This window comes from Sus scrofa, chromosome 6 (assembly GCF_000003025.6).
Source record: "Sus scrofa isolate TJ Tabasco breed Duroc chromosome 6, Sscrofa11.1, whole genome shotgun sequence".
Lineage (NCBI taxonomy): Eukaryota > Metazoa > Chordata > Mammalia > Artiodactyla > Suidae > Sus > Sus scrofa.
The window spans coordinates 110797312-110820626 of record NC_010448.4 but is presented as its reverse complement, the minus strand read 5'-3'; the positions used below and the strand labels follow the sequence as shown (position 1 = coordinate 110820626).

The window sequence follows — 23315 nt, the reverse complement described above, 5'->3', positions numbered from 1 at the left end:
CATTAAAGATTTCAGTATAGGCTTTAAAAGCTCATTTAATTCTTGGAGTTCCCGTCCTGGCTCAGTGGTTAATGAATCCGACTAGGAACCATGAGGTTGTGGGTTCGATCCCTGGCCTTGCTCAGTAGGTTAAGGATCTGGCATTGCCTTGAGCTGTGGTGCAGGTTGCAGACGAGGCTTGGATCCTGAGTTGCTATGGCTTTGGTGTAGGCCAGCGGCTACAGCTTCAATTGAACCCCTAGCCTGGGAACCTCCATATGCCGTGGAAGCGGCCCAAGAAATGGCAAACACACACACACACACACACACACACACACACAAAGCTCATTTAATTCTTTATAAGAGCAAAAAGGCTTTCTACTCAAGCAAGCATTCATATGATACAATACTAGCTTGGAAAAATGAATGATGAATAGAAACTGGATATTTATCTCACTTTGCCACTTATATACATTTAGGTTTGTCAAATTTTTCAAAAGTAAGGAAAAGATCTTATGACTAAGAAACCAAAACCAAAGTGTTTCTCTATCCATCAAAACCCACATCATAGTTTCTGACTAGCTAAATGCTTACATAAAGTTTATACTATCTATCTATCTATCTATCTATCTATCTATCTATCTATCTATCTATCTATCTATCTATCTTTTGGCTTTTTAGGGCTGCACCCGTGGCATATGGAGGTTCCCAGGCGAGGGGTCCAATCGGAGCTACAGCTGCCGGCCAACACCACAGCCACAGCAACGCAGAATCCGAGTCTCATCTGCTACCTACACCCCAGCTCATGGGAGCGCCGAATCCTTAACCCACTAAGCGAGGCCAGGGAATGAACCTGAATCCTCATGGTTCCTAGTTGGATTTGTCTCCACTGCACCACACAGGAATTCCAATATTTTAATACAAAATAATTTTGTGTCATGTCCCTGAAAGTAATAAAGCATTTACAGTGAATATGTTTACTCAAATTCTAAAATATATTCAAAAATTCAAGACTCACCTTCCAAGCATGGTAAGTACCAGAGGGATCAGTCTGATATAATCTTGGGATACCATCATCATCAAAACCTACAATTAAGGCAGAAATACCAAAAGGTCTTCGTCCATTGCTCTGAGTATATTTCTGAAAAATAAAATGTTTTCATAACTACTTTCTGTATGAGGTCAAAAAACGGACAAAATTATTACTTGTCAAATAACAAATTCTAGTGGTAAATAAAGTATTCCTAGCAAAATGATTTTATTAATTCCTATTCTGTATAATTTCAAGATTCTCTTCCTGTCCTTTTCTGTACTAACCTCAATCCATAATGAAAATTTTAAGAAGTTAATGTACATAATCTGTAAAATAAAATCTTAGCTTGTTTATGTACAGTCTTAGGTTTGTACTTTTGTTGCCTTATAGGTTCGGTAACATAACTAGATTGTAACATTTTACTATTGTGGAGAACTGTGCATTTGCACCATTTTGGTTCCCAGTAAAGCTGACTTCAATGAGCTGTACTTTAGAAGCATGTCCTTGGTTTATTTTGAGGGACACTTTGTTATTATTATCAAATATTCTTATTTGACACTATTATTATCAAGTATATTCTGTTTACTATATACCAAGTTATCGCTACATAAAAATCCAACTAAGACATTTCTTTCAGTCCCAAGACAAGGAAATCTTTGTTTTTCTTGAAGAAAAAGTATGCTTTCTCCTAACAATGGGGCACTAGAAACCACTTATATTTCTTTTTACTTTAGTGTGAGGAACTCCCTGGATTTGTGCCCTAGGGAGTAGAATTCACACTAATTCTGAGACTGACACCCCTAGAAGTTGTGCAAAGAGGCAGCTCTGGCAGAAAACTCAGGACTGCATTAACAGGCAACTATAGGATGTGTATATATATATCTCTGCAGCTTGAGATAGCTTTGTACTAGTTTTCTTCTTGGATTTGTCTACATATCTCTTTTTCCATTATATGTATTTTTACAAGCCACTTTAAATATTGAATGCAAATAGTTGAGTTACAATATAAACTCTTACAGAATAGAATTTTTCTTTTTTTTTTTCTGTATTTCCTAATGTTCCTAGTTCACACCTAGGTAAGAAGTAGATGTTCTGTAAATAAACCTTGGAGGAGAGAAATTTTTACTTTAGTGGCTTAAGCAACCACTTGTTTAATGAAAAAATAATGTTGTATGCACAGGGTTAAAATCATTTCAAAGAACAAAAGATGAATATGAAGGATAACTCTCTTTTGTCCCAGAGCCCTAGGCCCCTCTTCACTTGATCTTAGCCAAAAGGCCAAGAAGCGATCTTAGGTCCCTCTTCAGTGGTAACCCCACTGTTACAGATTTACAGTGTATATTTCTACAAAGGTTCTATGCCTTCATACTCCTGAAAGAAAACCAAAAAACACAACTAGGAACCTTCTATACACAATATTCTGTACCTTGTTTTTTTGGTGGGTAGTTTTTTACTGGGAAAATCAAAGCAAATAAAAAAGTAGAATATAAAAACGCTGAACCTCCTTGCAACATAAATTAAATTAAAAAAAAGGACAATTTGTTATAAGTATGTAATCTAAAAGTTTAATATCCAGAATATATAGCGTCTACGAATAAAATCTCTACCTAGGCAAATGGTAAAATCCATTCCAGGAAGTATTCTAAATGCTTTCCATGCACTAAATCATTTAATCTATACTGCAACTCAAAAACACTATTGTAATATTCATTTTATAAATAAGAAAATTGAGTCAAAAGAGGCTAGTTTGCCCAAAGCATTAACTAGAAAATACCAAAGCCAAATTCAAAGCCCAAAATTCTGGCTCCTGGGAGCACATTCTTAATCACTAGAGTGCCTGTCAAAAGGAAAGATGGTTTATACCAGGAGAAATGAAAATAACCAACATGTGGAAAAAAAAAATCGACCTTGCTAATTATAAAATACAAATTAAAACACCTATTACAGTATTATGTTAATTTATTTGCAAAATAAAAGAAAAATGAAAAACCCAGTGCTGATGATTCTTCAGGGATATATTTATGCTTTGCTGGTGGTACAATAAAAATTCATTCAATCTTTTTAGAAAGCAATTTAGCCACATATAACAAGAGTCTTAAAACTAATTACAATATCTAATCTAGTAATCCCACACTGAAAATTAATTTAAAAATATAATTTAAAAAAGAAAAATAAAAGCTGTGACAAAGATAATGCTATTACAGTAGCAAAATGAGAGACAGAGAGAAAAGGAAAAAAAAGAAAATGGTAACAACCTAGATAATTACCAGATAGCAACTAGAAGTAGTAAGATATAGTCAGTAAGAATAGTAAGCATAAGAACTATGTTGACATATATAAAGAACAAAGGAAATGCTAATAAATGAAAAAATACTTGTTTGCATCATGATTACACTTAATGTCAAATCATGTATCTACACATGGATTCAAGAAGTTGTATCTAAGCCTGATTAGTTCTGTTTAGCTTTGTAGGTGAAAGAATCATAAGGATCATAGGTATTTATATGGAAAACTATGAAAAATGTCTTTCATTACTACATCTCTAGAACTGTAGAAATCTCTTTAAAAGGTCACTTTTTTTTTTTTTGTCTTTTTAGGGCCGCACCCATGGCATATGGAGGTTCCCAGGCTAGGGGTCCAATCAGAGCTATAGCTGCCAGCCTTCGCCAGAACCACAGAAATGCCAGATCTGAGCTGTGTTGCGACCTACACCACAGCTCATGGCAATACAGGATCCTTAACCCACTGAGCAAGTCCAGGGATTGAACCTGCAACCTCATGGTTCCTAGTCAGATTTGTTTCCGCTGCGCTATTCTGAGAACTCCCAAAAGTTTACTTCTTTAAAATTTAACATAATTCCCAGAATTGATACTGATTAAGATTTCTAGTGATCAAATCAATCCACTCCACTGGAATAAGAATGTATGAAGTTAAGAGTTTTCTGTTGCGGCTCAGCAGAAATGAACCTGACTAGGATCCATGAGGATGTGGGTTCAATCCCTGGCCTCACTCAGTGGCTTAAGGATCTAGCATTGCCATAAGCTGTGGTGCAGGTTGCAGATGCAGTTCAGATCCTGCATTGCTGTGGCTGTGGTATAGGCCAGCTGCTGCAGCTCCAATTTGATCCCTAGCCTGGGAACTTCCACATGCCATAGGTATGGCCCTAAAAAAAAAAAAGTACAAAGTTAAGTGTGAGAGAGAATAAGAATTTTAGTACATGTTAATAGACTAAACGGTTAGAGTGATTGTAGTATTCCTATGACAGGACTCATAATGATGGAAAAGGAGAAAATGAAGCAATCTGTTGGAAAACTGTAAATCAACAACATTTCAATTAAAAATAAACAAATAGCAAAAAGATCATGAGAAAAAAAAGAAGTCTGTTGGAATACTGGCTTACCTGCTTTAAGGTTGCTATGAAGCGAGTTATATATTCTACAGTGACTGGGTCCTCAACAGTAAGCTTATGACTCTGGCACTCCACACGGGCCCTATTTATTACTACTCTTGCATCAGCAGTCAGTCCTATAAAGTAGTCAATATGTTACAAAAAAGAATGACTTTTTTTCCTTGTCAAAAGGGTTTTGGCCACCATTATATTTTTCTTATAAAATCCTCTGTTTATTTTCAATATATGTCCATGATAAAGAATTTGTAAACTAGAGCATCACTCATCATAAATTGACTTACTTCCTTCATTTAATCCATTCTTTCTTACTTTTTAAGGAAACTTGTTTTAGAGAATAATATTTTTTTAATTATTATTACTATTTTGCTTTTTAGGGCCACACCCATGGCATATGGAGGTTCCAGGCCAGGGGTCTAACTGGAACTACAGCTGCCTGCCTACACCACAGCTCACAGCAATGCCAGATCCTTAACCCAGTGGGCAAGGCCAGGGATCTAACTCACCACCTCGTGGTTCCTAGTCAGATTCATTTCCGCTGTGCCACAATGGGAAATCCTAGAGAATGTTTAAATACTAATATTAAGTAATCTATCACCCAAAGATCAAAATAACTTAATTCACTACAGCTGGTTTGATTATTAGGTTTTATTTAATTTTCTAAAAAATCTCTTCAGTCATACTTTTAAAAACTTTTTTTGAGAAGATATCAATGGCAGACTGTTCAAAGGCTGACATTCTATCCTGATTCCAGAATCAATATACTTATTTATTTATTTATTTATTTTTGCTATTTCTTGGGCTGCTCCCGCAGCATATGGAGGTTCCCAGGCTAGGGGTTGAATCGGAGCTATAGCCACCATCCTACGCCAGAGCCACAGCAACGCAGGATCCAAGCCGCGTCTGCAATCTACACCACAGCTCACGGCAACGCCGGATCATTCATTAACCCACTGAGCAAGGGCAGGGACCGAACCCGCAACCTCATGGTTCCTAGTCGGATTCGTTAACCACTGCGCCACGACAGGAACTCCAGAATCAATATACTTATTACCTAAACCATGAAGTAAGCTGGATTTCTTATGAAAACAATTAAGTATTACCTCATTACCAAATACTGAATTCAATGTGCATTCCATTTAACCGTGATATGTCACTCAGCTTTTTCTCTAAGATTAAGGGTTTGAAAATCAAGAATGTTAAAACAGAAAAAGCAAAAAACTTCCTCTTATTTTTGTCATACCAAACATAATGTCATTAATTCTCAACACTTCTATAAGAGGACAGAACTTGTTTTTTGCAAATGAAAAACAAACTGACAAAACTTAAATAGACTGCCACAGTTACAAACATTTCTATTAAACTTCTTCGGCATTTGACCTTTCTATCACTATTTTTTTTTCCCTTTCTCCACTCTCTTAATACCACATTGGCCAAAAAATTCATTTACAAGTCTCTGAAAAAGGGAGTTCCCATCGCGGCACAGTGGTTAACGAATCCGACTAGGAACCATGAGGTTGCGGTTCGATCCCTGGCCTTGCTCAGTGGATTAAGGACCTGGCATTGCTGTGAGCTGTGGTGTAGGCTGCAAACGTGGCTCGGATCCTGCATTGCAGTGGCTCTGGTGTAGGCCAGCGGCTACAGCTCTGATTAGACATGGAGCCTGGGGACCTCCATATGCCGTGGAAGCGGCCCTAGAAATGGCAAAAAGACAAAAAGACAAAAAAAAAAAAAAAAAAAAAAAAAAAGTCTCTGAAACAGCCATTTCTCACATAACCATTAGTCCTCTGCAGTCACAAACTCTTGTTCCCCTTCCACACCATTCCAAAATGTGTTTCTACAAAGCTGGAAGAACTGTCAGCTACTGAACACAGTTAACTAACCAACAATGAAGAATTTGTCATAATATGCCATTGTTAGGGATCACTCTAACATTTGTGAGTAGGGTGCAAATTATAAACAGCTAATTAAAGGAAGAGGAACTGATTCTCTTTGCAAATGTTATCTGAGAGAAAGAAATGGGAAGTGGTTGATTTAGCCAACCCTATAGACTAAAAGCTTCACTTATTGAAAAATATGATCAGGGAACTCCCTTGTGGTGCAGCAGGTTAAGGATCACTGAAGCAGCTCAGGTAGCTGCTGGGGTGAGAACTGGATCCCTGACTGGGGAACTTCCACATGCTGCAGGTATGGCAAAAAAAAAAAAATCAGAAAACATATTTCTAAATACAGTATATCCCCTTTACAATGTAAATATGGTCCAAAATTACAGAAAATAAAAGTATCATACTTACAAAGTAGTAATATAACTACTTCAAGGAAAAATATTAGTGATAAACTTGTCAAACCATATGAATAGCATAATAATGTGTTTGTGTCTGTTTTTAACATGAGAAGTATGAATCAATACCAAGTAGTAGGAAAGAGAGAACAAATTGTATTTAAAGATACATTGAAAATTGCAATTTCAATTTATAAATAAGCAATCTATAGAAAAAAATGAGTTGGTGTACTGCTTTTAAGTGTATATAACTTTAACTTAAAATACTATCACAATGTAAAATTTCTACTATCACAAGTGAAGTTAAAATTATTTTTTGCTTTTTTTTTCAGGGCTGCAAGTGCAGCACATGGAAGTTCCCAGGGTAGAGGTAGAATTGGAGCTGCAGCTGCCAGCCTATGCCACAGCCACAGCAATGGTGGAACCAAGCTGAATCTGTGACTTACACATCAATGCCAGATCCTTAACTCAGTGAGGGAAACCAGGGATCAAACCCACATCACAGATACCACATCAGGTTCTTAACCTACTGAGCCACAATGGGAACTCCCAGACTGTTCTTTTTCAAGACTGCTTTTGCTATTCAGGGTCCCTTGAGATTCCATATGAATTTTAGAATGGATTTTTCTATTCTTGCAAAATAAGTAATTGGGATTTTTAATGGGATTGCATTAAATCTATAGATTGCTTTGGATAGTACTGATGTCTTGATATTAAATTTTCTAGTCCATGGCAGGGGAGGTCTTTCCATTTACCTTTAATTTCTTTCAGCCATGTTTCACAGTTTTCAGGGTACAAGTCTTTCCTGTTCCTTGTTTCCCTTAATTAACTTTTCAGATTGTTCAGTATAAAAACACAACTAATTTTTGTGTTCTGATTTTGTTTTATGCAACTTTAAATTGATTATTACCTCTAACAGTTTTGTATGTGTGAAATCTTTAGGATTTTCTACATACAAGATCATGTTGTCTGTGAACACATATAATTTTACTTCTTTTCTCTCTGTTTTTCCTTTCTGGCCATAACCATAGCATGCAGGAGTCCCAGGGTCAGGAATAACTCCACAGCAGCAACCTGAGCCACCGCAGTGACAATGCCAGATTAATTTACTGAGCCACAAAGAATTCCTCTTCCTTTTCAATTTGGATACTTTTTTTCTTATTCTTGTCTAATTGTTCTGGCTAGGACTTTCATTACTACCTTAAATAGAAATGGAAAAGCAGGCACTCTTGTCTTATTCCTGATCTTAAAGGAAAAGCTTTCAGTCTTTCATCATTGAATAGTGTTTGCTGTGGGTTCTTCATATATGGCTTTCTTGATGTATTTCCTTCTCCTACTAGTTGACTGTTTTATCATGAAAATATGTTCAATTTTATATAATTCTTTTTACTGAATCAACTGAGATGGTCATGTAGTTTTTTTCCCTTCATAATGTTAATGTGGTATATTACACTGATTGATTTTCATATATTGAACTACTTTTGCACTCCAGGAATTAATCCATAATCCCCTTAATATACTGAATCTGAATTTAGTTTGCTGGTATTTTGTTTAGGAATTTTTTTTTTTTTTTTTTTTTTTTTTTTTTAGGGCCATATCCATGGAATATGGAAGTTCCTAGGCTAGGGGTCGAAATCAGAGTTACAGCTGCCAGCAAACACCACAACCAGAGCAATGCAGGATCCAAGCCTCGTCTGCAATCTACACCACAGCTCATTGCAACGCTGGATCCCCGACCCACTGAACAAAGGAAGCCAGGGATCATTCTATGGGTACTAGTCAGATTCATTTCTGCTGCACCACAAAGGAACTCCTCTTTTACTAGTTTTTAATGTGAAGTTGTGTTGTTAACTGAAACTTTTCTTGTTTTAATACGAGCATTTATACTACAAAATTTCCTCTTAGCATTTCTCTTCCTGGATCCCATAAGTTTTGTGGGTTGTGTTTTCACTTTCATTTGTCTCAAGATATTTCTAAGTTCTTGTGATTTCTTCTTTGATCCATGGGGCTTTTTTTTTTTTTTTTTTAGGGGTACTATTCAACTTCCATATATTATGGATTTTTCAGTTTTATTATGCTCTTGATTTTTAGTTTTATCCAATTTTGGTCAGAAAAAAATACTTTCATGATTTCAATCTTTAAATTTATTAAGATTTGTTCTGTGGTAAGATGATTCCTTTTTTAAGATAGTAAGATAAAGGCTATTTTTTGCTAAATAACATTTTTAAACTTCAGAATAAATTTCTGCTTTTGAAAAAACACAATTAGCAAATGAAAAAAAGAAAAGTTACAATAAACATGTCTTGTTTGCTATATAGAGGCAAGTAAACATATCAAAATATGTTAAACATCATTAGCCATGAGGCAAATGCAAATTAAACTCAACGATGAGATATCACATACTTATACAAATGTCTAAAATAAAATATAGTAACAAGACCAAATGCTAATGAGGATACAGAGAAAATGAATCATTCATACATTGCTAGCAAGAATGCAAAATAGTATATGCTCTCTGGAAAATAATTTGGCCGTCTTTTATTAAATTAAATATACATTATAATATGATCCAGCAATTGTACTCAAGTAGTTATCCCAGAAAAATGAAATCCTATGTTCACACAAAACCTGTGTATGAATGTTCACATCAGCATTATTTGTAATAGATACAACCTGGAAATAATCAAAAGTCCTTTAATTGATGAGCTATTAGCAGTATTTGATATACTCCATACCATGGAATACCATTCAGCAATAAAAAGCAATGGGGAGTGGAGTTCCCACTGTGGCACAGTGGTTAACGAATCCGACTAGGAACCATGAGGTTGCTCAGTGGGTTAAGGATCTGGCGTTGCTGTGAGCTGTGGTGTAGGTTGCAGATGCGGCTCAGATCCTGCATTGCTGTGGCTCTGGCGTAGGCCGGCAGGTACAGCTCCCGATTTGACCCCTAGCCTGGGAACCTCCATATGCAGTGGGAGCGGCCCGAGAAATGGCAAAAAAAAAAAAGCAATGGGGAGTTCCTTCTGTGGCACAACAGGATTGGCAGCATCTTGGAATGCTGGTATGCAACCTCAATCCCTGGCCCGGGACAGTGGGTTAGGGATCTCGTGTTGCCGCAGTTGCAGCATGAGTTGGCAACTGTGGCTCAGATCTGATCCCTGGCCCAGGAACTTCATGTAACATGGGGCAGCCAAAAAAGAAAAAAAAAAAAAAGGGAAAAGCGATGGACTAATGATACATGCAATAACTTGGATGGACTACAAGGGAGTTATGCCGAACAAGAAAAGCCCATATGAAAAGATCATATACCACGATTCTATTCATACAACAACATTCTCATGCAAAATTATAGAGATGGAGAATAGATTAGTAGAAGGAGAAATAGCATGTTATAGCCCTGTGGTGACAAAAAGCTGTATATCTTTTTTTGTTTTTGGCCATGCCTACTGCATGTGAAAGTTCCTGAGCTAGGGACTGAACCTATGCCATGGCAGTAACCGCAGCCACGGCAGATCCTTAACCTGCTGAGCCACCAGGGAACTCCCTGTGTATCTTAATTTTTTTGTGACGGCTACATGAATGTACACATTATAAGTCTACTAAACCTACACACACACACACACACACATGCATGCATACATGCAAGTGAATGCATGGAGAACTAATGAAATCTAAATAAACTCTTACCAAGGTCAATTTATTAGTTTTAAAGATGTTACTATTGGAGGAAACTGGGTAAAGGGGATGTCCCAGTGTTTTTTTTTTTAACTTCCCGAATATAATTCTTTCAAAGTAAAAAGTTTAGGAGTTCCTGTCATGTCACAGCAGAAATGAATCTGACTAAAAACCATGAGGTTGCAGGTTCGATCCCTGGCCTTGCTCAGTGAGTTAAGGATCTGGTGTTGCTGTGAGCTGTGGTGTAGTCACAGACATGGCTTGGATCTGACATTGCTGTGGCTGTGGTGTAGGCTGGCAGCTGTAGCTCCGATTAGACCCCTGGTCTGGGAATCTCCATATGCCGCAGGTGTGCCCCTAAAAAGCAAAAAAACAAGTGAAAAGTTTAAGAAGAAAATAGCTATCTAATGTTACAGTTAAGGTATTAATACCTTTTAACATTTATGTTTTATTAAAGTTCATTATCAGAAATCCTGGTTTACAGAGTTGTGATTTCCCAGAAAATATAAGGCATACTGTTTATGTTTAATAAGAAGTGGAATAGAGCTCTTTATGTTGTATTAATATAGCATAACAGCTATAGTAGGGTCAACTGTGTTACCCTATTACACCAAGATGCTCTGTATCATTACAGTAAGTCCCTAAGTACCTGCAAAAGCCATGCAGACATGGTCATCAAGGGCACAAATTTTTCTCACAGTTCTTTCATCTTGAAGCTTGGCAACGGATTTTTTTTCAACCCCGAGCACAACTATATCAGTACCTCGAATTGCAACCTGTTGAGTATTTAAAACACATAATGACTTCTAAGTTTTAAGATTAAAATCAAAATACTCTAACATATGACTTATATAGGAAAAGACTTTTCCTTAAATGTTCAATAAAAATGAGAACAGTAGACGTCTAAGAAAATGGGTTCATGGGTACAGGCTTACTGGAAGTCCATTTCCCAAACTGAAAGCAAGGAGGACAAATAGGTGTAAACTAGAAGAATATACCACCAATGCTGAAACTAAATGAGTGTCCTAATCTCATACAATACACCTATAGAAGTACCATCTAAATATTGAACAATTTTAACCAAAATGAAAGAAGATGCTGGGAATACATGTGAATCCCTTATAGAATGGGCAGTACCAGTACTGGTGATAGCAGAAGTAGTATAGAAAGCCAAGTAGATAAAATCCTGAAAGCTCTCCCATATATCTCACAATTTGGAGGGATAACGACTAGAGGCCATAAACAGCCAAGAGAAAGACCAAATTTCCCCCATACTAGATTAGTGATAAACAAAACCTCAATGCAAACATGAATGGAGCAAGAAGAACCACTCCTGCTCCTCTCTTCCTCCACTCTTTCCCTAGGGAAGGAAGTACACAAAAGTCTAAAGAACAATGTACAAGGGTACTTGTAAGTGAATCAGTACTAACAAAACAATCAAATAGTAAAAATAAAAAGTAAAAAATAAGAACACAAAGAGGTGATAAAGTTCAATGTCTATGTCTAAATTAAAAATAACAACACTAGAAAAGCAGGAAGATTATCTGTGAAGACTATTTCTTAACTTGTTAAAAGTATCACAAACCAGCAGCCAGAATCATCTCAAAATATGAATCGCCATCCATTTAAATCTTCAAGCCAAAAACCTGGTTATCATCCTTTAATCACTCCTTTCCCACACTATCCACTTGCAGTCCATTACCAAGTTTCTGTCCATTTTACCTGTAAAAGCTACCCACTTCTTCCTATCATCACTCCAGGAAAAGCAACCATCATTTCTTGCCTGGACTATGCACTACTGCATATCCTTATAGGTTTTCCAGTTTCTTCCCTTGCTCCCCACTTCTCCACATCCTCCTCCCTACTTCCTCCCCCTTCACTGTACCCTTATCTAGTCTCCACAAAGCAGCCAGCATGAGCATTTAAAAACATCAATACTCTCCAGTTGAATATTTCTCCACTGTACTAGCTACTTTTCAAACTCGTTAGTCTTGCCTAGAGGTCTGGGCATGATCTGACCCCTGTATACTTCTCCAATAATACGTCATTGTTAACCAAGCAAAAGCTACACTACTTCTTTCAAGACTTTCTCAAACACAAATATTTCCCTCCTTTCAGCCTTCGCATGTGGTGTTACATCCCCTCTGCCTGGAAAACTTCTTTTACTTCAGGTTCTAACTTAAATCTCACCTCAAGGAGTCCTTCTCTATTATTCTCTAAATAATCTGTCTGTTCCTGCAATCAACACATTTATAATTGTTTATTTATTCATACTTATCGATTAAAATTGTTAAATCTATAGGGGCAAAAAAACAGGCAAATCTAGACATGGGGACACTTCTGAACAATAACCCAGTCTCTTCAAGAAGTCCAAGGCATGGAGTTCTCTTGTGGCACAGAGGGTTAAGGATCTGGTGTTGTCACTGCGGTGGCTCAGGTTCAATCTCTGGCCCAGAGCCCAGAATCTTCCACATGTCAAAGCCGCAGCCAAAAAAAAAAAACCAAGGCGTGACAATAAGGGGAGGATGCTGTTCAAGAATAAGAGATATCTAACAGCTTGCTGCGATGCATGGCTTTTAGATTCAGACTCCAAACAACTATAAAAAGATATTTTGTAAGCAATGAGGAAGATTTAGAATGTAGATGAATGTAGATTATTACAAACTATTTAGGAGTTTTTGTTCAATAGTAGTAATAATGGTCTTAAGAAACATGTCTTTTTGTTCGTTTTTTTTTTGCCAGGGGTCAAATTGGAACTGCAGTTGGGGCTTATGCCACAGCTTGTAGCAACACCAGATTCTTAACCCACTGAGCAAGGCCAAGGATCAAGCCTGTATCGTCACAGAGAAAATGTTGGGTCCTTAACCTGCTGAGCCACAATGGGAACTCTGAGAAACATCTTTTAAAATAGAGATGCATACTGAAATATTAATAGATTTAAATACCATAATATCTGGGATTTACTTTAAAATACTCCATTGAAAAATGAATTTTGATGTAAGCCTCACACCATATAAAAAAATCAACTCAATATGAATCACAGACTTAAATGCAAAGCTATAAACTTTTAGAAAAAAAAAGAAAATTTTTGGATCTAGGCAAAGATGGTACCAAATAAAAAGGAAAAAATTGTTTTTTGGACCTCATCAAAATTACAAACTTTTGTTCTATGAAAGTCCATGTGAAGAGGATAGAAAGACAAGTTACAAAGTTAGAGAAAATATTTGCAAACCATTTATCTGACAAAGTACCAGAATCTAGAATACATAAAGAACTATCAAAGCTCAGTCTATAGATGCTAGAAAATGAACAAAAGACATGAATGACATTTCACCAGAGATAAGCAAAAATAAGCACATGAAAATATGCTCAACATTATTAGCCATTAGTGGCTAATTTAATTAAAACCACAATTACGTATCACTACATACTTACCAGAATGGCTAAAATTAAAAATAGTAACACCAGGGAGTTCCCGTCGTGGCGCAGTGGTTAACGAATCCGACTAGAAACCATGAGGTTGCCAGTTTGATCCCTGCCCTTGCTCAGTGGGTTAACGATCTGGCGTTGCCGTGAGCTGTGGTGTAGGTTGCAGACGCAGCTCGGATCCCGCGTTGCTGTGGCTCTGGCATAGGCTGGTGGCTACAGCTCCGATTCGACCCCTAGCCTGGGAACCTCCATATGCCGTGGGAGCGGTCCTAGAAATGGCAAAAAGACAAAAAAAAAAAAAATAGTAACACCAAATGCTGGCAAGGATGTCTAGAAACTGCATCACTGGACACTACTGGCATTAATGTAAAATGGTACAGCCATTCTGTGAAACAATTTGGTAGCTTCTAATAAAACATGAAATTACATACAATCTAATAATTGCACATTTGGAGATTTATATCAGAGAAATAAAAACTTATGTTCACACAAAACCTGCTATGAATGCAGCTTTATTCATAATAACTCCAAACTGGAAACAGCTCAAATGTTCTCCAACACATGAATAATTAAACACTGTGGTACATCCATACTATGGAACACTACTCACAATAAAATGCTGATACATACAGCAACTTGGGATGAATCACAAGAAGAAAGAAAATCTCAAAAGGTTTCATACTGTATGATACCAATGAAACAACATTTGAAATTACAAAATTTTAGAAATTCAGGACAGATGAATATTTCCAGGAACTAGGGCTATGAATAGAAGGATGTAGGGGGTAGGCAAGAAGGTGGGTGTGGTTAAATAAGAGCAACATATGGAATTGTTGTAGAGTTGGAAATGTTCAGTATCTTGACTGGATACACGAATGTGCATAAGCAGTAAAATCTGATGGAATTAAATATACATATGAACAAGTACAAGTAAAACTGGAGAAATCTGGATAAAATAGGTGGCCTATATCAGTATCAATATCTTGGTTGTGATATCATACTATAGTTTTGCAAAATGTTACTATTGGCAGAAGATGGAGTACATATATGAGGGATCCCTATGTTTTATTTCTTACAACTGCATGTGAATATACAATTATCTCAATAAAAATTTCAATTGAAATTACTCCATTGAAAATAGGAAAAAGTCATGAAAGATTAAACAGACTGATAAAATGTTGATAATTACTACAACTGGGTAATGGGTATACAGAAGTGCATTATGCTATTTCCTTTCTATCTTTGTATGTTTAAAATATTCCATAATAAAACATTTAAAATAAATCAAATAAACCTAAAAACAAATAAACCTCAACTTTCTCTACAGTTTTTCTCACCAACATTTAAACATATGCTCAAGTCTATCTTAAACAAACTCTTAAAAACCACTTCATTTTCATCCTGCTTCTCTCTCTCTCTCAACCTCTTTAAGGCCAAATATCATCATCAATCCTCAGCTTACAGCAACTACTTTTCTACTCCACTCCTCCCAGTGTTTAGCCAGAGCAGACTACACATAGGTGGTGAAGGTCTCTTAAGGTTGTCTATTCTCTACATAGTCTATAAAGTCTATATTTTGCCTTCTCAAGTGAAAAATAGTACTCAAAATATTCATTTACTTGACCTTCAAGTAGGTTAGGTTTAAACAAGTGAGAGAAAGGATACACTTCAAAATTATTATCTCCAGCCCAGGTCAATCTCCTGAGTTCCAAACATGTATATATTCAGCCTCCTCATGGTCTCTGTGGGTCACGAATCTTGACAAAGTTTAGCTAACTTCTCTGGCTCAGCGTCTCTCACAAGGCTGCACTCGTCTCAAGGCTCAGAGGAAAGAATCCATTTATAAGAGAGAGATCTTTAAAAAACAAAACTATAAAGAAAAGTGAAAAGAAAATCTGAATGTGGCAGTTCTCTACTTAAAACTTCTATTAGTAGGGAACATATCTCACTAGGCGAGCCAAGATAACACAGGATTTAGGAACTATAATATTTGCTTCTGCACATTGGCCTTCTGCTCTTAATCAGACAGGCTTTTATCTGTACAGAAAAAAATATGGCCACTGACAACCTTGATCTCAATCAATCCCAACAATTCTCCCAGAGGGAAAAAGCTACTACTATCTGTGGCTAGAAAAGTTCTGAGGATGGACTTATTATTGGCTAGATTTGAGTCACATGCTCATTGCTGTGTCCAGGAGGACAGAAACTATGAATGATTCTGCTCAGGTCACGTGTGTTCCTCTGTGGTGGGTCAAATGCGGTCTGATACTAGAAAGACAGAACAGCAATAGCCACACCAAAACTCTTCAAGGCCCCTTATTCCCTTAAAAGCATTCCATAATCTGGTTCCCGTTTCTAGCTTCATCTCTTCCCATTTTTCCATTGCTTCAGGAATCCTGAATGCCCTCAAGATTTGTAAATCATAGTTGTCCTTGTCTGCATGATCTTTCCACATGCTACTTCCCTTTCTCTAAAATACTCTTCTTTTTAGCATTTCACTTTTTCACCTGGCTATTTTTCATCTTTCAGATGTCTACTTAAATATTACATACTTCCTCATGGGGACCTCCCTAATACCTAAAGTTCCCACAATGCCCCACATTCTTCCATTACAATACTCAGATAAGCCTTGTTAGGACTATTTACTCACTGTCATCTAATGTTCCTGTTAGAAGGAAGCTTTCTAAGGCCAGAGACTGAGTTATTTTGTGTGTGGGCTCTAGGACCCAGCACTAGGTTAGGCAGATGTAAGTGTTTAACAAAAATGTCTTAAAATAACAAATAAAAGTGCTTGAAGAACTACAGACAAAACTGAAGGAAAAAGGGAAAACAAAGGGATAGCAAATAATAGCTACCATGTATTAGGCACTTGCCGTGAACCAGATTTTTGCAAGATGCTGAATGTGTATTGCCTCATTCACATCAACACTAGCAGGCACTATTTTGATGTCTATTTTACTATTTAAAAAACTGAAGCTTAGTTGTTTTGCTGTGGTCAGTGGGTTAAGAACCTGGCATTGTCTCTGTAGCAGCCAGGTTCAATCTCAGGCCCAGTGCAGTGGGTTAAGGATTCATCTTTGCTGCAGCTGTGGTGTAGGTCTCAGGTGAGGCTTGGATTAGAGCCCCGGGCTGGGGTTGTCCATATCCTGTGGGTGTGACCAAAAACTCACAAAAACCAAAAACTGAAGCTTTGGAGTTTCCGTCGTGGCTCAGTGCTTAACGAATCCGACTAGGAACCACGAGGTTGCGGGTTCAATCCCTGGCCTCGATCAGTGGGTTAAGGATCCGGCGTTGCCGTGAGCTGTGGTGTAGGTTGCAGACGTGGCTCGAATCCCGCATTGCTGTGGCTCTGGCGTAGGCCGGCAGCTACAGCTCTGATTCGACCCCTAGCCTGGGAACCTCCATATGCTGCGGGAGCGGCCCAAGAAATGGCAAAACAAAACAAAATGAAACAAAAAAACCCTGAAGCTTAGAGAAGTTAATTGCTTTACATGATACATACCTGGCTTCCACATTCATGATGATGACAGATAGTTAACATACAAATATTTATGGAATAAAGTGCATGGTGCAGTGCAAAGAGCAGAGGCTTTGGAACTAAAAAAACTTAAGTGAGAATATGGACTCTATCACTTTCTAGATAGGTGCCTTCACCAAGCTATGAAAGCTTCTGAATCACAGTTTCCACATACATTAAAAAGGGGATTAGGAATTCCTGTCCTGGCTCAGTGATTAGCAAATCCGACTAGGAACCATGAGGTTGCAGGTTCGATCCCTGGCCTCGCTCAGTAGGTTAAGGATCCTGCATTGCCATGAGCTGTGGTGTAGGTTGCAGATGAGGCTCAGAGCTGGCGTTGCTGTGGCTATGGCATATGCTGGCGGCTGCAGCTCCAATTCGACCCCTAGCCTGGGATCCTCCATGTGCTGTGGATGGGGCCCTAGAAAAGACCAAAAAAAAGGGGGGGGGATTAACTTCCCTTGGCATATGGAAGTTCCCAGGCTAGGGGTCTAATCAGAGCTACAGCTACACCACAGGCACAGCAATGTGGGATCCGATCCACATCTATGACCTACACCACAATTCACAGCAACACCAGATCCTTAACCCACCGAGTGAGGCCAGGGATTAAATCCTCATCCTCATGGATCCTAGTCCAGTATGTTAACTGTTGAGCCACGAAAGGAACTCCCTAAATACTGTTCTTAACATTAGAAAACATATATGAAATATGTGGTACAAAATAGGTATTACTGTAAGTCCCAATGTGGCATAGTAGGTTAAGAATCCAACTGCAGCAGCTTGGGTCCCTGAGGAGGCCCAGGTTCAGTGCAGTGGGTTAAAGGATCTGGCATTGCTGCAACTGCCATGTAGGCTGCGGCTGTGGCTTAGATTCAATCCCTGGCACCTGGGACTTCTATGTGCTGCAGGTATGGCTGTTAAAAAAAAAAAAGTATTACTTAATGATAGTTTATTTCATTCCAAGCTCCTCCACCATATATCCTGCAGAAGTACAAAAGGAATTACATCATCTAGATTCTCAAAGATCTTACTATCTCAGTTGGAGTGAGAAGACCATTAAGAATACCTAAAGTTAGGAGTTCCCGTCGTGGCGCAGTGGTTAACGAATCTGACTAGGAACCATGAGGTTGTGGGTTTGGTCCCTGCCCTTGCTCAGTGGGTTAACGATCTGGCGTTGCCGTGAGCTGTGGTGTAGGTTGCAGACGCGGCTCGGACCCCGAGTTGCTGTGGCTCCGACGTAGGCCAGTGGCTACAGCTCCGATTTGACCCCTGGCCTGGGAACCTCCATATGCCTCGGGAGCGGCCCAAAGAAATAGCAAAAAGGCGAAAAAAAAAGAATACCTAAAGTTAAAGAGAATATAAGGTCAAATAGTAAATACTACACACTGATCTCTGGTACAGATGATAAATTCAGAAGAAGGCATCCATGACTGGGGTGGATCAAAGATGGCTCCAAAAAGGAGAGAAACATGCAGAAACCCTTAGAGGATAAATAAGATGGAGAGTGATAGAAAGTTGTTTCCTCCTCTCTCCACCTACAAGAGCAGAAGCATATATTGGGAAAACCATGAAGCTTCCCTCTTAATTAAACAAGGTGAATGTGGGTCATAGAAGACTTTGATGGCCAGACTGTGGAGCTGAGATATGATAAAGCAGGAAAATGGAGCTAATAACATTTTGGGGTCAGGGAAAGGACAGAAGGAGGAATGGTAATAAATCTTTTCTTTTTCATGGGAATATTGTGAAGGGTTCATTTTTTTCTTCCTTAAAAAGAAAGGTATTACCTCTCCGAAATGTTATTCAAACATATTTTTCATCGATATAAAAGGGAACTAAAACAAAAAGAAAGCAGGCCTCTCGCCTTACTTCATGCTGTAAGATAATCATCAAAAATGAAGCAGAACCCAAAGACTCTAATTGTGCTCATATAACTTTCTGTATTACTAAATAATATCACATCTACATACTGATCAAAATTGGCCATCTTTGGCTTATTTATAACTCCTCATATCAACTGTCACTTATAAATAGAATATTTTGTGACATACCTTAATAAACAAGTGCCATTATAAACTTTATCCCACGTAAAAGGTCATAGCACCCTCAAGGAAATACAATGAATAACTCCATACAAAAATGCAAATTATAATTTCAGAATCCTGAGACAAAACTGTCTCATCCTTCCAATGTATCTTTAAAAAGGCCCACTATAGGTATTTTTATATCCTTACCCTTTTACGGCTCATTACAAAGGAACTATCAATCAGTTCTATAGCATTCCTAAAACATTTTAAATAGCCAATGTGGTTTCTTATTACACCTCAATCTTCTCCCATTACTCCCTTTATTTTAGGCTCTAAAACTTGGGCATTATTTTCTAGCCATATGCTTCATGCCATGCTGGGGATTATATAACTTTTTGTTTTTATCAAAATGGTACCCTTTTGGTTTAAGCTACATCAGGCTTTTCTTAAATTTACAATTCTAAAAAAATTACTTGCAAAACAGAAGTAAAACTAGAGGGCCCAATTAAATAGAAAAATACTTTTTAAATGATATGATTCTTTCTAGTGTTATTTTTTTACCACTTCACATTTGATGGATTTATAACAAAAGTGAATTATTTCCTACCATAACTAAGTTGGTATGGAAAGTGGGAGAATATACAGATATTGCTAGACTTAGACATGCACTGGGTATTCTCATAGCTGGTGTCTCAATTTCCAGGATACACAACAAACATGCTCATGCAATTTGAAAGATTTTTAAAAATCAGATTCTCCTGAATTCTAAGGCCAGGATTTGGAAGATGTGAGGTAACAGATCTTTGGTCACCAGGGCACTTTTGTCCTTTTTAATTGTTATAAATCACTAAGATTATTAAATATAATTAAAACTTGGCAGGAGCATTACTGCTACCCTGAGCATTTTAAAGATTTTCAGAAAATTGGATATATCAATTTAAAGGAGGGCATAATCTCTCAAGGAATTCCAGTGTTATTTAAAAACCAAACCAAAAGAAGTGGTAAATGACAAGAGTGGAGATCTGGGGGCTTGGAGTCTCTAGGAGTAGCAAATTTTTGGCATTTATTTTAAACAGGTGAAAGTGTTTGAGCAGATTGGCATTTTCAACTGTTTTCTCAACAAAGGTTTTATTTTACATCTGTTTAGGCCATATTTCAGACAGCCATGATCAATTTCCGATTTTTAGTGTAGTTGTTAATAAACAGCAGCTCCTCATGTGAAGAAACTTTTCCATGTTTCTGCCAAATCCGGAAGAAATGGGCAGTGTGCATTCAGGTAGTCTGTTACAGGTTAAAAGAAATCCTTTCTTTCCTACTGCAAGGCTCAGTGTTAATATCTCTTCTACAGTTAAGGCTATCACACATACACTCCCTACACACACAAACCCTAGTTACGCATCTATGGCTACTGCTAAACAAAGTCAGCTGCACAATGGAAACCTATGAAATCTACTGATTTTTTTTAACTCTGCCCCTTCCAGCCCAAATTTCAGAAACAGCATCTCCCTCAATCCAGGAATGAAGCGATTTTCAAGCAGGAGACTCTACCTGTCCCCCTATTCCAAGGGCTGGGCCAGGACAGCGGGGTAAAGAAGGCCTGACACGGGGCAGGGGTTGGTGGTCAATAAGTTGCTCGCTCACCGCTGTGGACCCTTTCTTCACGGCTTCCTGGGCATATTCCACTTGGAACAGGTGTCCATCAGGGGAGAAGACTGTGATCGCCCGGTCATAGCGAGACGCCATCGCGCTGTAGTACAGCAATTCCTGCGGAGTATCGCACGTTACCTCGCTCGAGGCCGGCAGATAAGCTGTGCCTGTAACCACGTGCTACCTGGAAGCGCATGCGCACGGCAGTCAAGCTCCGCCGGAAGTGCTTGTGTTCAGCTCTCCCTGCCGCTGAGGAGTCGGCTTGTCGGCTCCTGGGTGAGGCTTCCTGCGTCTTGGCATCTTCCTCCGCCACGCTTAGTGCCTGGTGCGTGTGTCGCAGTTTTTCCACCCTGATGTCGAACCAAGGGTAGGGTTATAAAGATGGCTTTCAAGATTAAGGATTTACAGTGAGAACTTAAAAGATCTGGCGTTTTTGTTTTTGCAAACCTGCTAGAGAACCAGCGGTAAGTTAATTTTCAATCTCTTCTTTTTGGCTTCAAATTCGAAATTTCTTTCTGCCTCTCCCTTCCTCTCCCTCCCTTATGTCATTTTAACCCAAGGAGAGAAATATAATTTCCAAATGTTCATTTTTCCTTCCTATCTTCTATATACATACTTAAAACATTATTGTCCGTTTCTGCCTTGTGATCAAAATAGAGCAAAGGAGCAACTAGTCCATTGTATAGAGCAAATTGTCCATCAGACTAATGCTAATGATAGAAGTTAAGATGATACTATTTTAACTAAAGAAGTTTTTTAAAAGCCCAAATCTTGCCACTTGGAAGATATTTGCAAATTTAACTATGCTAGAAAGTCTGTAGAACCTGGTACATTACTACCTGTGAAACAGCTCGTCTTTTTTGTCCTCATCAATAAATGAGAATATTCAAAAATGTGTAGCAAAGTGTTGTTCTGAGGTTTAATGTGTTTATAGGTATAAAGGACTTAAAATGGTGCCTAGTGGATAGTGATAGCCAGATAAGTTTAACTGTTATCATTACTTCACATGTGTTGTTGTTTTCCATTGGGGAGGCTATTAAACTTGGTGAAGCCAACTTTAACTAAAAAAAGAAAAGAGGGAGTTCCCATCGTGGCTCAGTGGAAACGAATCTGACTAGTATTCATGAGGATGCAGGTTCGACCCCTGGCCTCGCTCAGAGCAGAGAGTTAAGGATCCAGCATTGCCGTAAGCTGTGGTGTAGGACACAGATGTGGCTCAGCTCTGCTGTTGCTGTTGTTGTGACTGTGGCTTAGGCCATCGGCTATAGCTCTGATTCCACCCCTAGCCTGGGAACCTCCGTATTTGGCCAATGAAGCCCTGAAAAGAGATCCCTGGTCCTGGGAAACTTCTGCATGCCACAGGTGCAGCCAAAACAAAACTAAAAGAGAGTAAATATCTGCAAAAGAGGAGAACTCTATATACCCTCAACTCCAAATACTTAATTCAGAATTTTAGTTGACTACTAAAAGCAATTTGTATTTAGTTCTCACAGCCCCATCTTTTTTTTAACATTGGAGAACCTTGAAAAGTCTGGTTTTATTGGGGGAAAAAAAAGTAATTACTAACCAAACTCTTAACTTTTCAGGAGTTTCTAAATTTTACAGTGTTATGGTAAACCATCATCTGCAAGCAGCTATTAAGTGTGGGAGTTCCCATTGTGGTGCAGCGGAAAGGAATCTGACTAGGAACCATGAGGTTGCAGGTTCTATCCCTGGCCTTGCTCAGTGGATTAAGGATCTGGCGTTGCCATGAGCTGTGGTGTAGGTGGCAGACTTGGCTCAGATCCTGTGTTGCTGTGGCTGTGGCGCAGGCAAGCAGCTATAGTTCCAATTTGACCCCTAGCCTGGGAGCCTCTATATGCCACAGGTGCGGTCCTAAAAAGCAAAAAAAGAAGTGTCTTGGGGAGTTCTAGTGGCTCAGTGGCCTAAGGATATGGCATTGTCACTACTGTGGCTCTGGTTACTATGGTAGCTCAGGTTAGATCCCTAGCCTAGGAACTTCTGGATGCCGGAAGTGACATGATATTCTTGTTAAATAATATGGTTTTTTTCTTTATCTTTTTAAATAATTATAGATCGTGGGAAATTTCAAAAGTAGTGCAAAAAGGTCCCCTGTACCCTTTATCCAGCTTCCCTTAATGGTAATATTTTAACAGAGCTATAGTCCAATAACAAAATAAAAAAAATGACATTGGTACAACTTTATTCAGATATCAGCATTTTTACGTATACTCATTTGTGTATATGTGCATAGTTCTATGCAATTTATCATGTGTAGATTGGTATACCCAATGCCAGAATCAAATATACAACTATTCCAT

General features: G+C 38.2%; 1 protein-coding gene across 3 annotated transcripts in view; it reads right to left on the bottom strand.

The window, feature by feature from the left end:
* Positions 1-21562, bottom strand: part of PSMA8 (proteasome subunit alpha 8) — a 37873-nt gene extending 16311 nt beyond the window's left edge. Inside the window, exons 1-4 of one of the 3 annotated variants that reach the window (XM_021096196.1) lie at positions 20989-21562; positions 11024-11150; positions 4413-4537; positions 998-1120 (exon numbers count right to left, since the gene is read on the bottom strand). In XM_021096196.1, coding sequence (XP_020951855.1) covers positions 998-1120; positions 4413-4537; positions 11024-11150; positions 20989-21090 — 477 coding nt within the window. In that variant the 5' untranslated portion in view covers positions 21091-21562. The remainder of the gene's footprint in view (positions 1-997; positions 1121-4412; positions 4538-11023; positions 11151-20988) is intronic. The other 2 variants (XM_021096195.1, XM_021096198.1) reach the window with 2 other exon arrangements.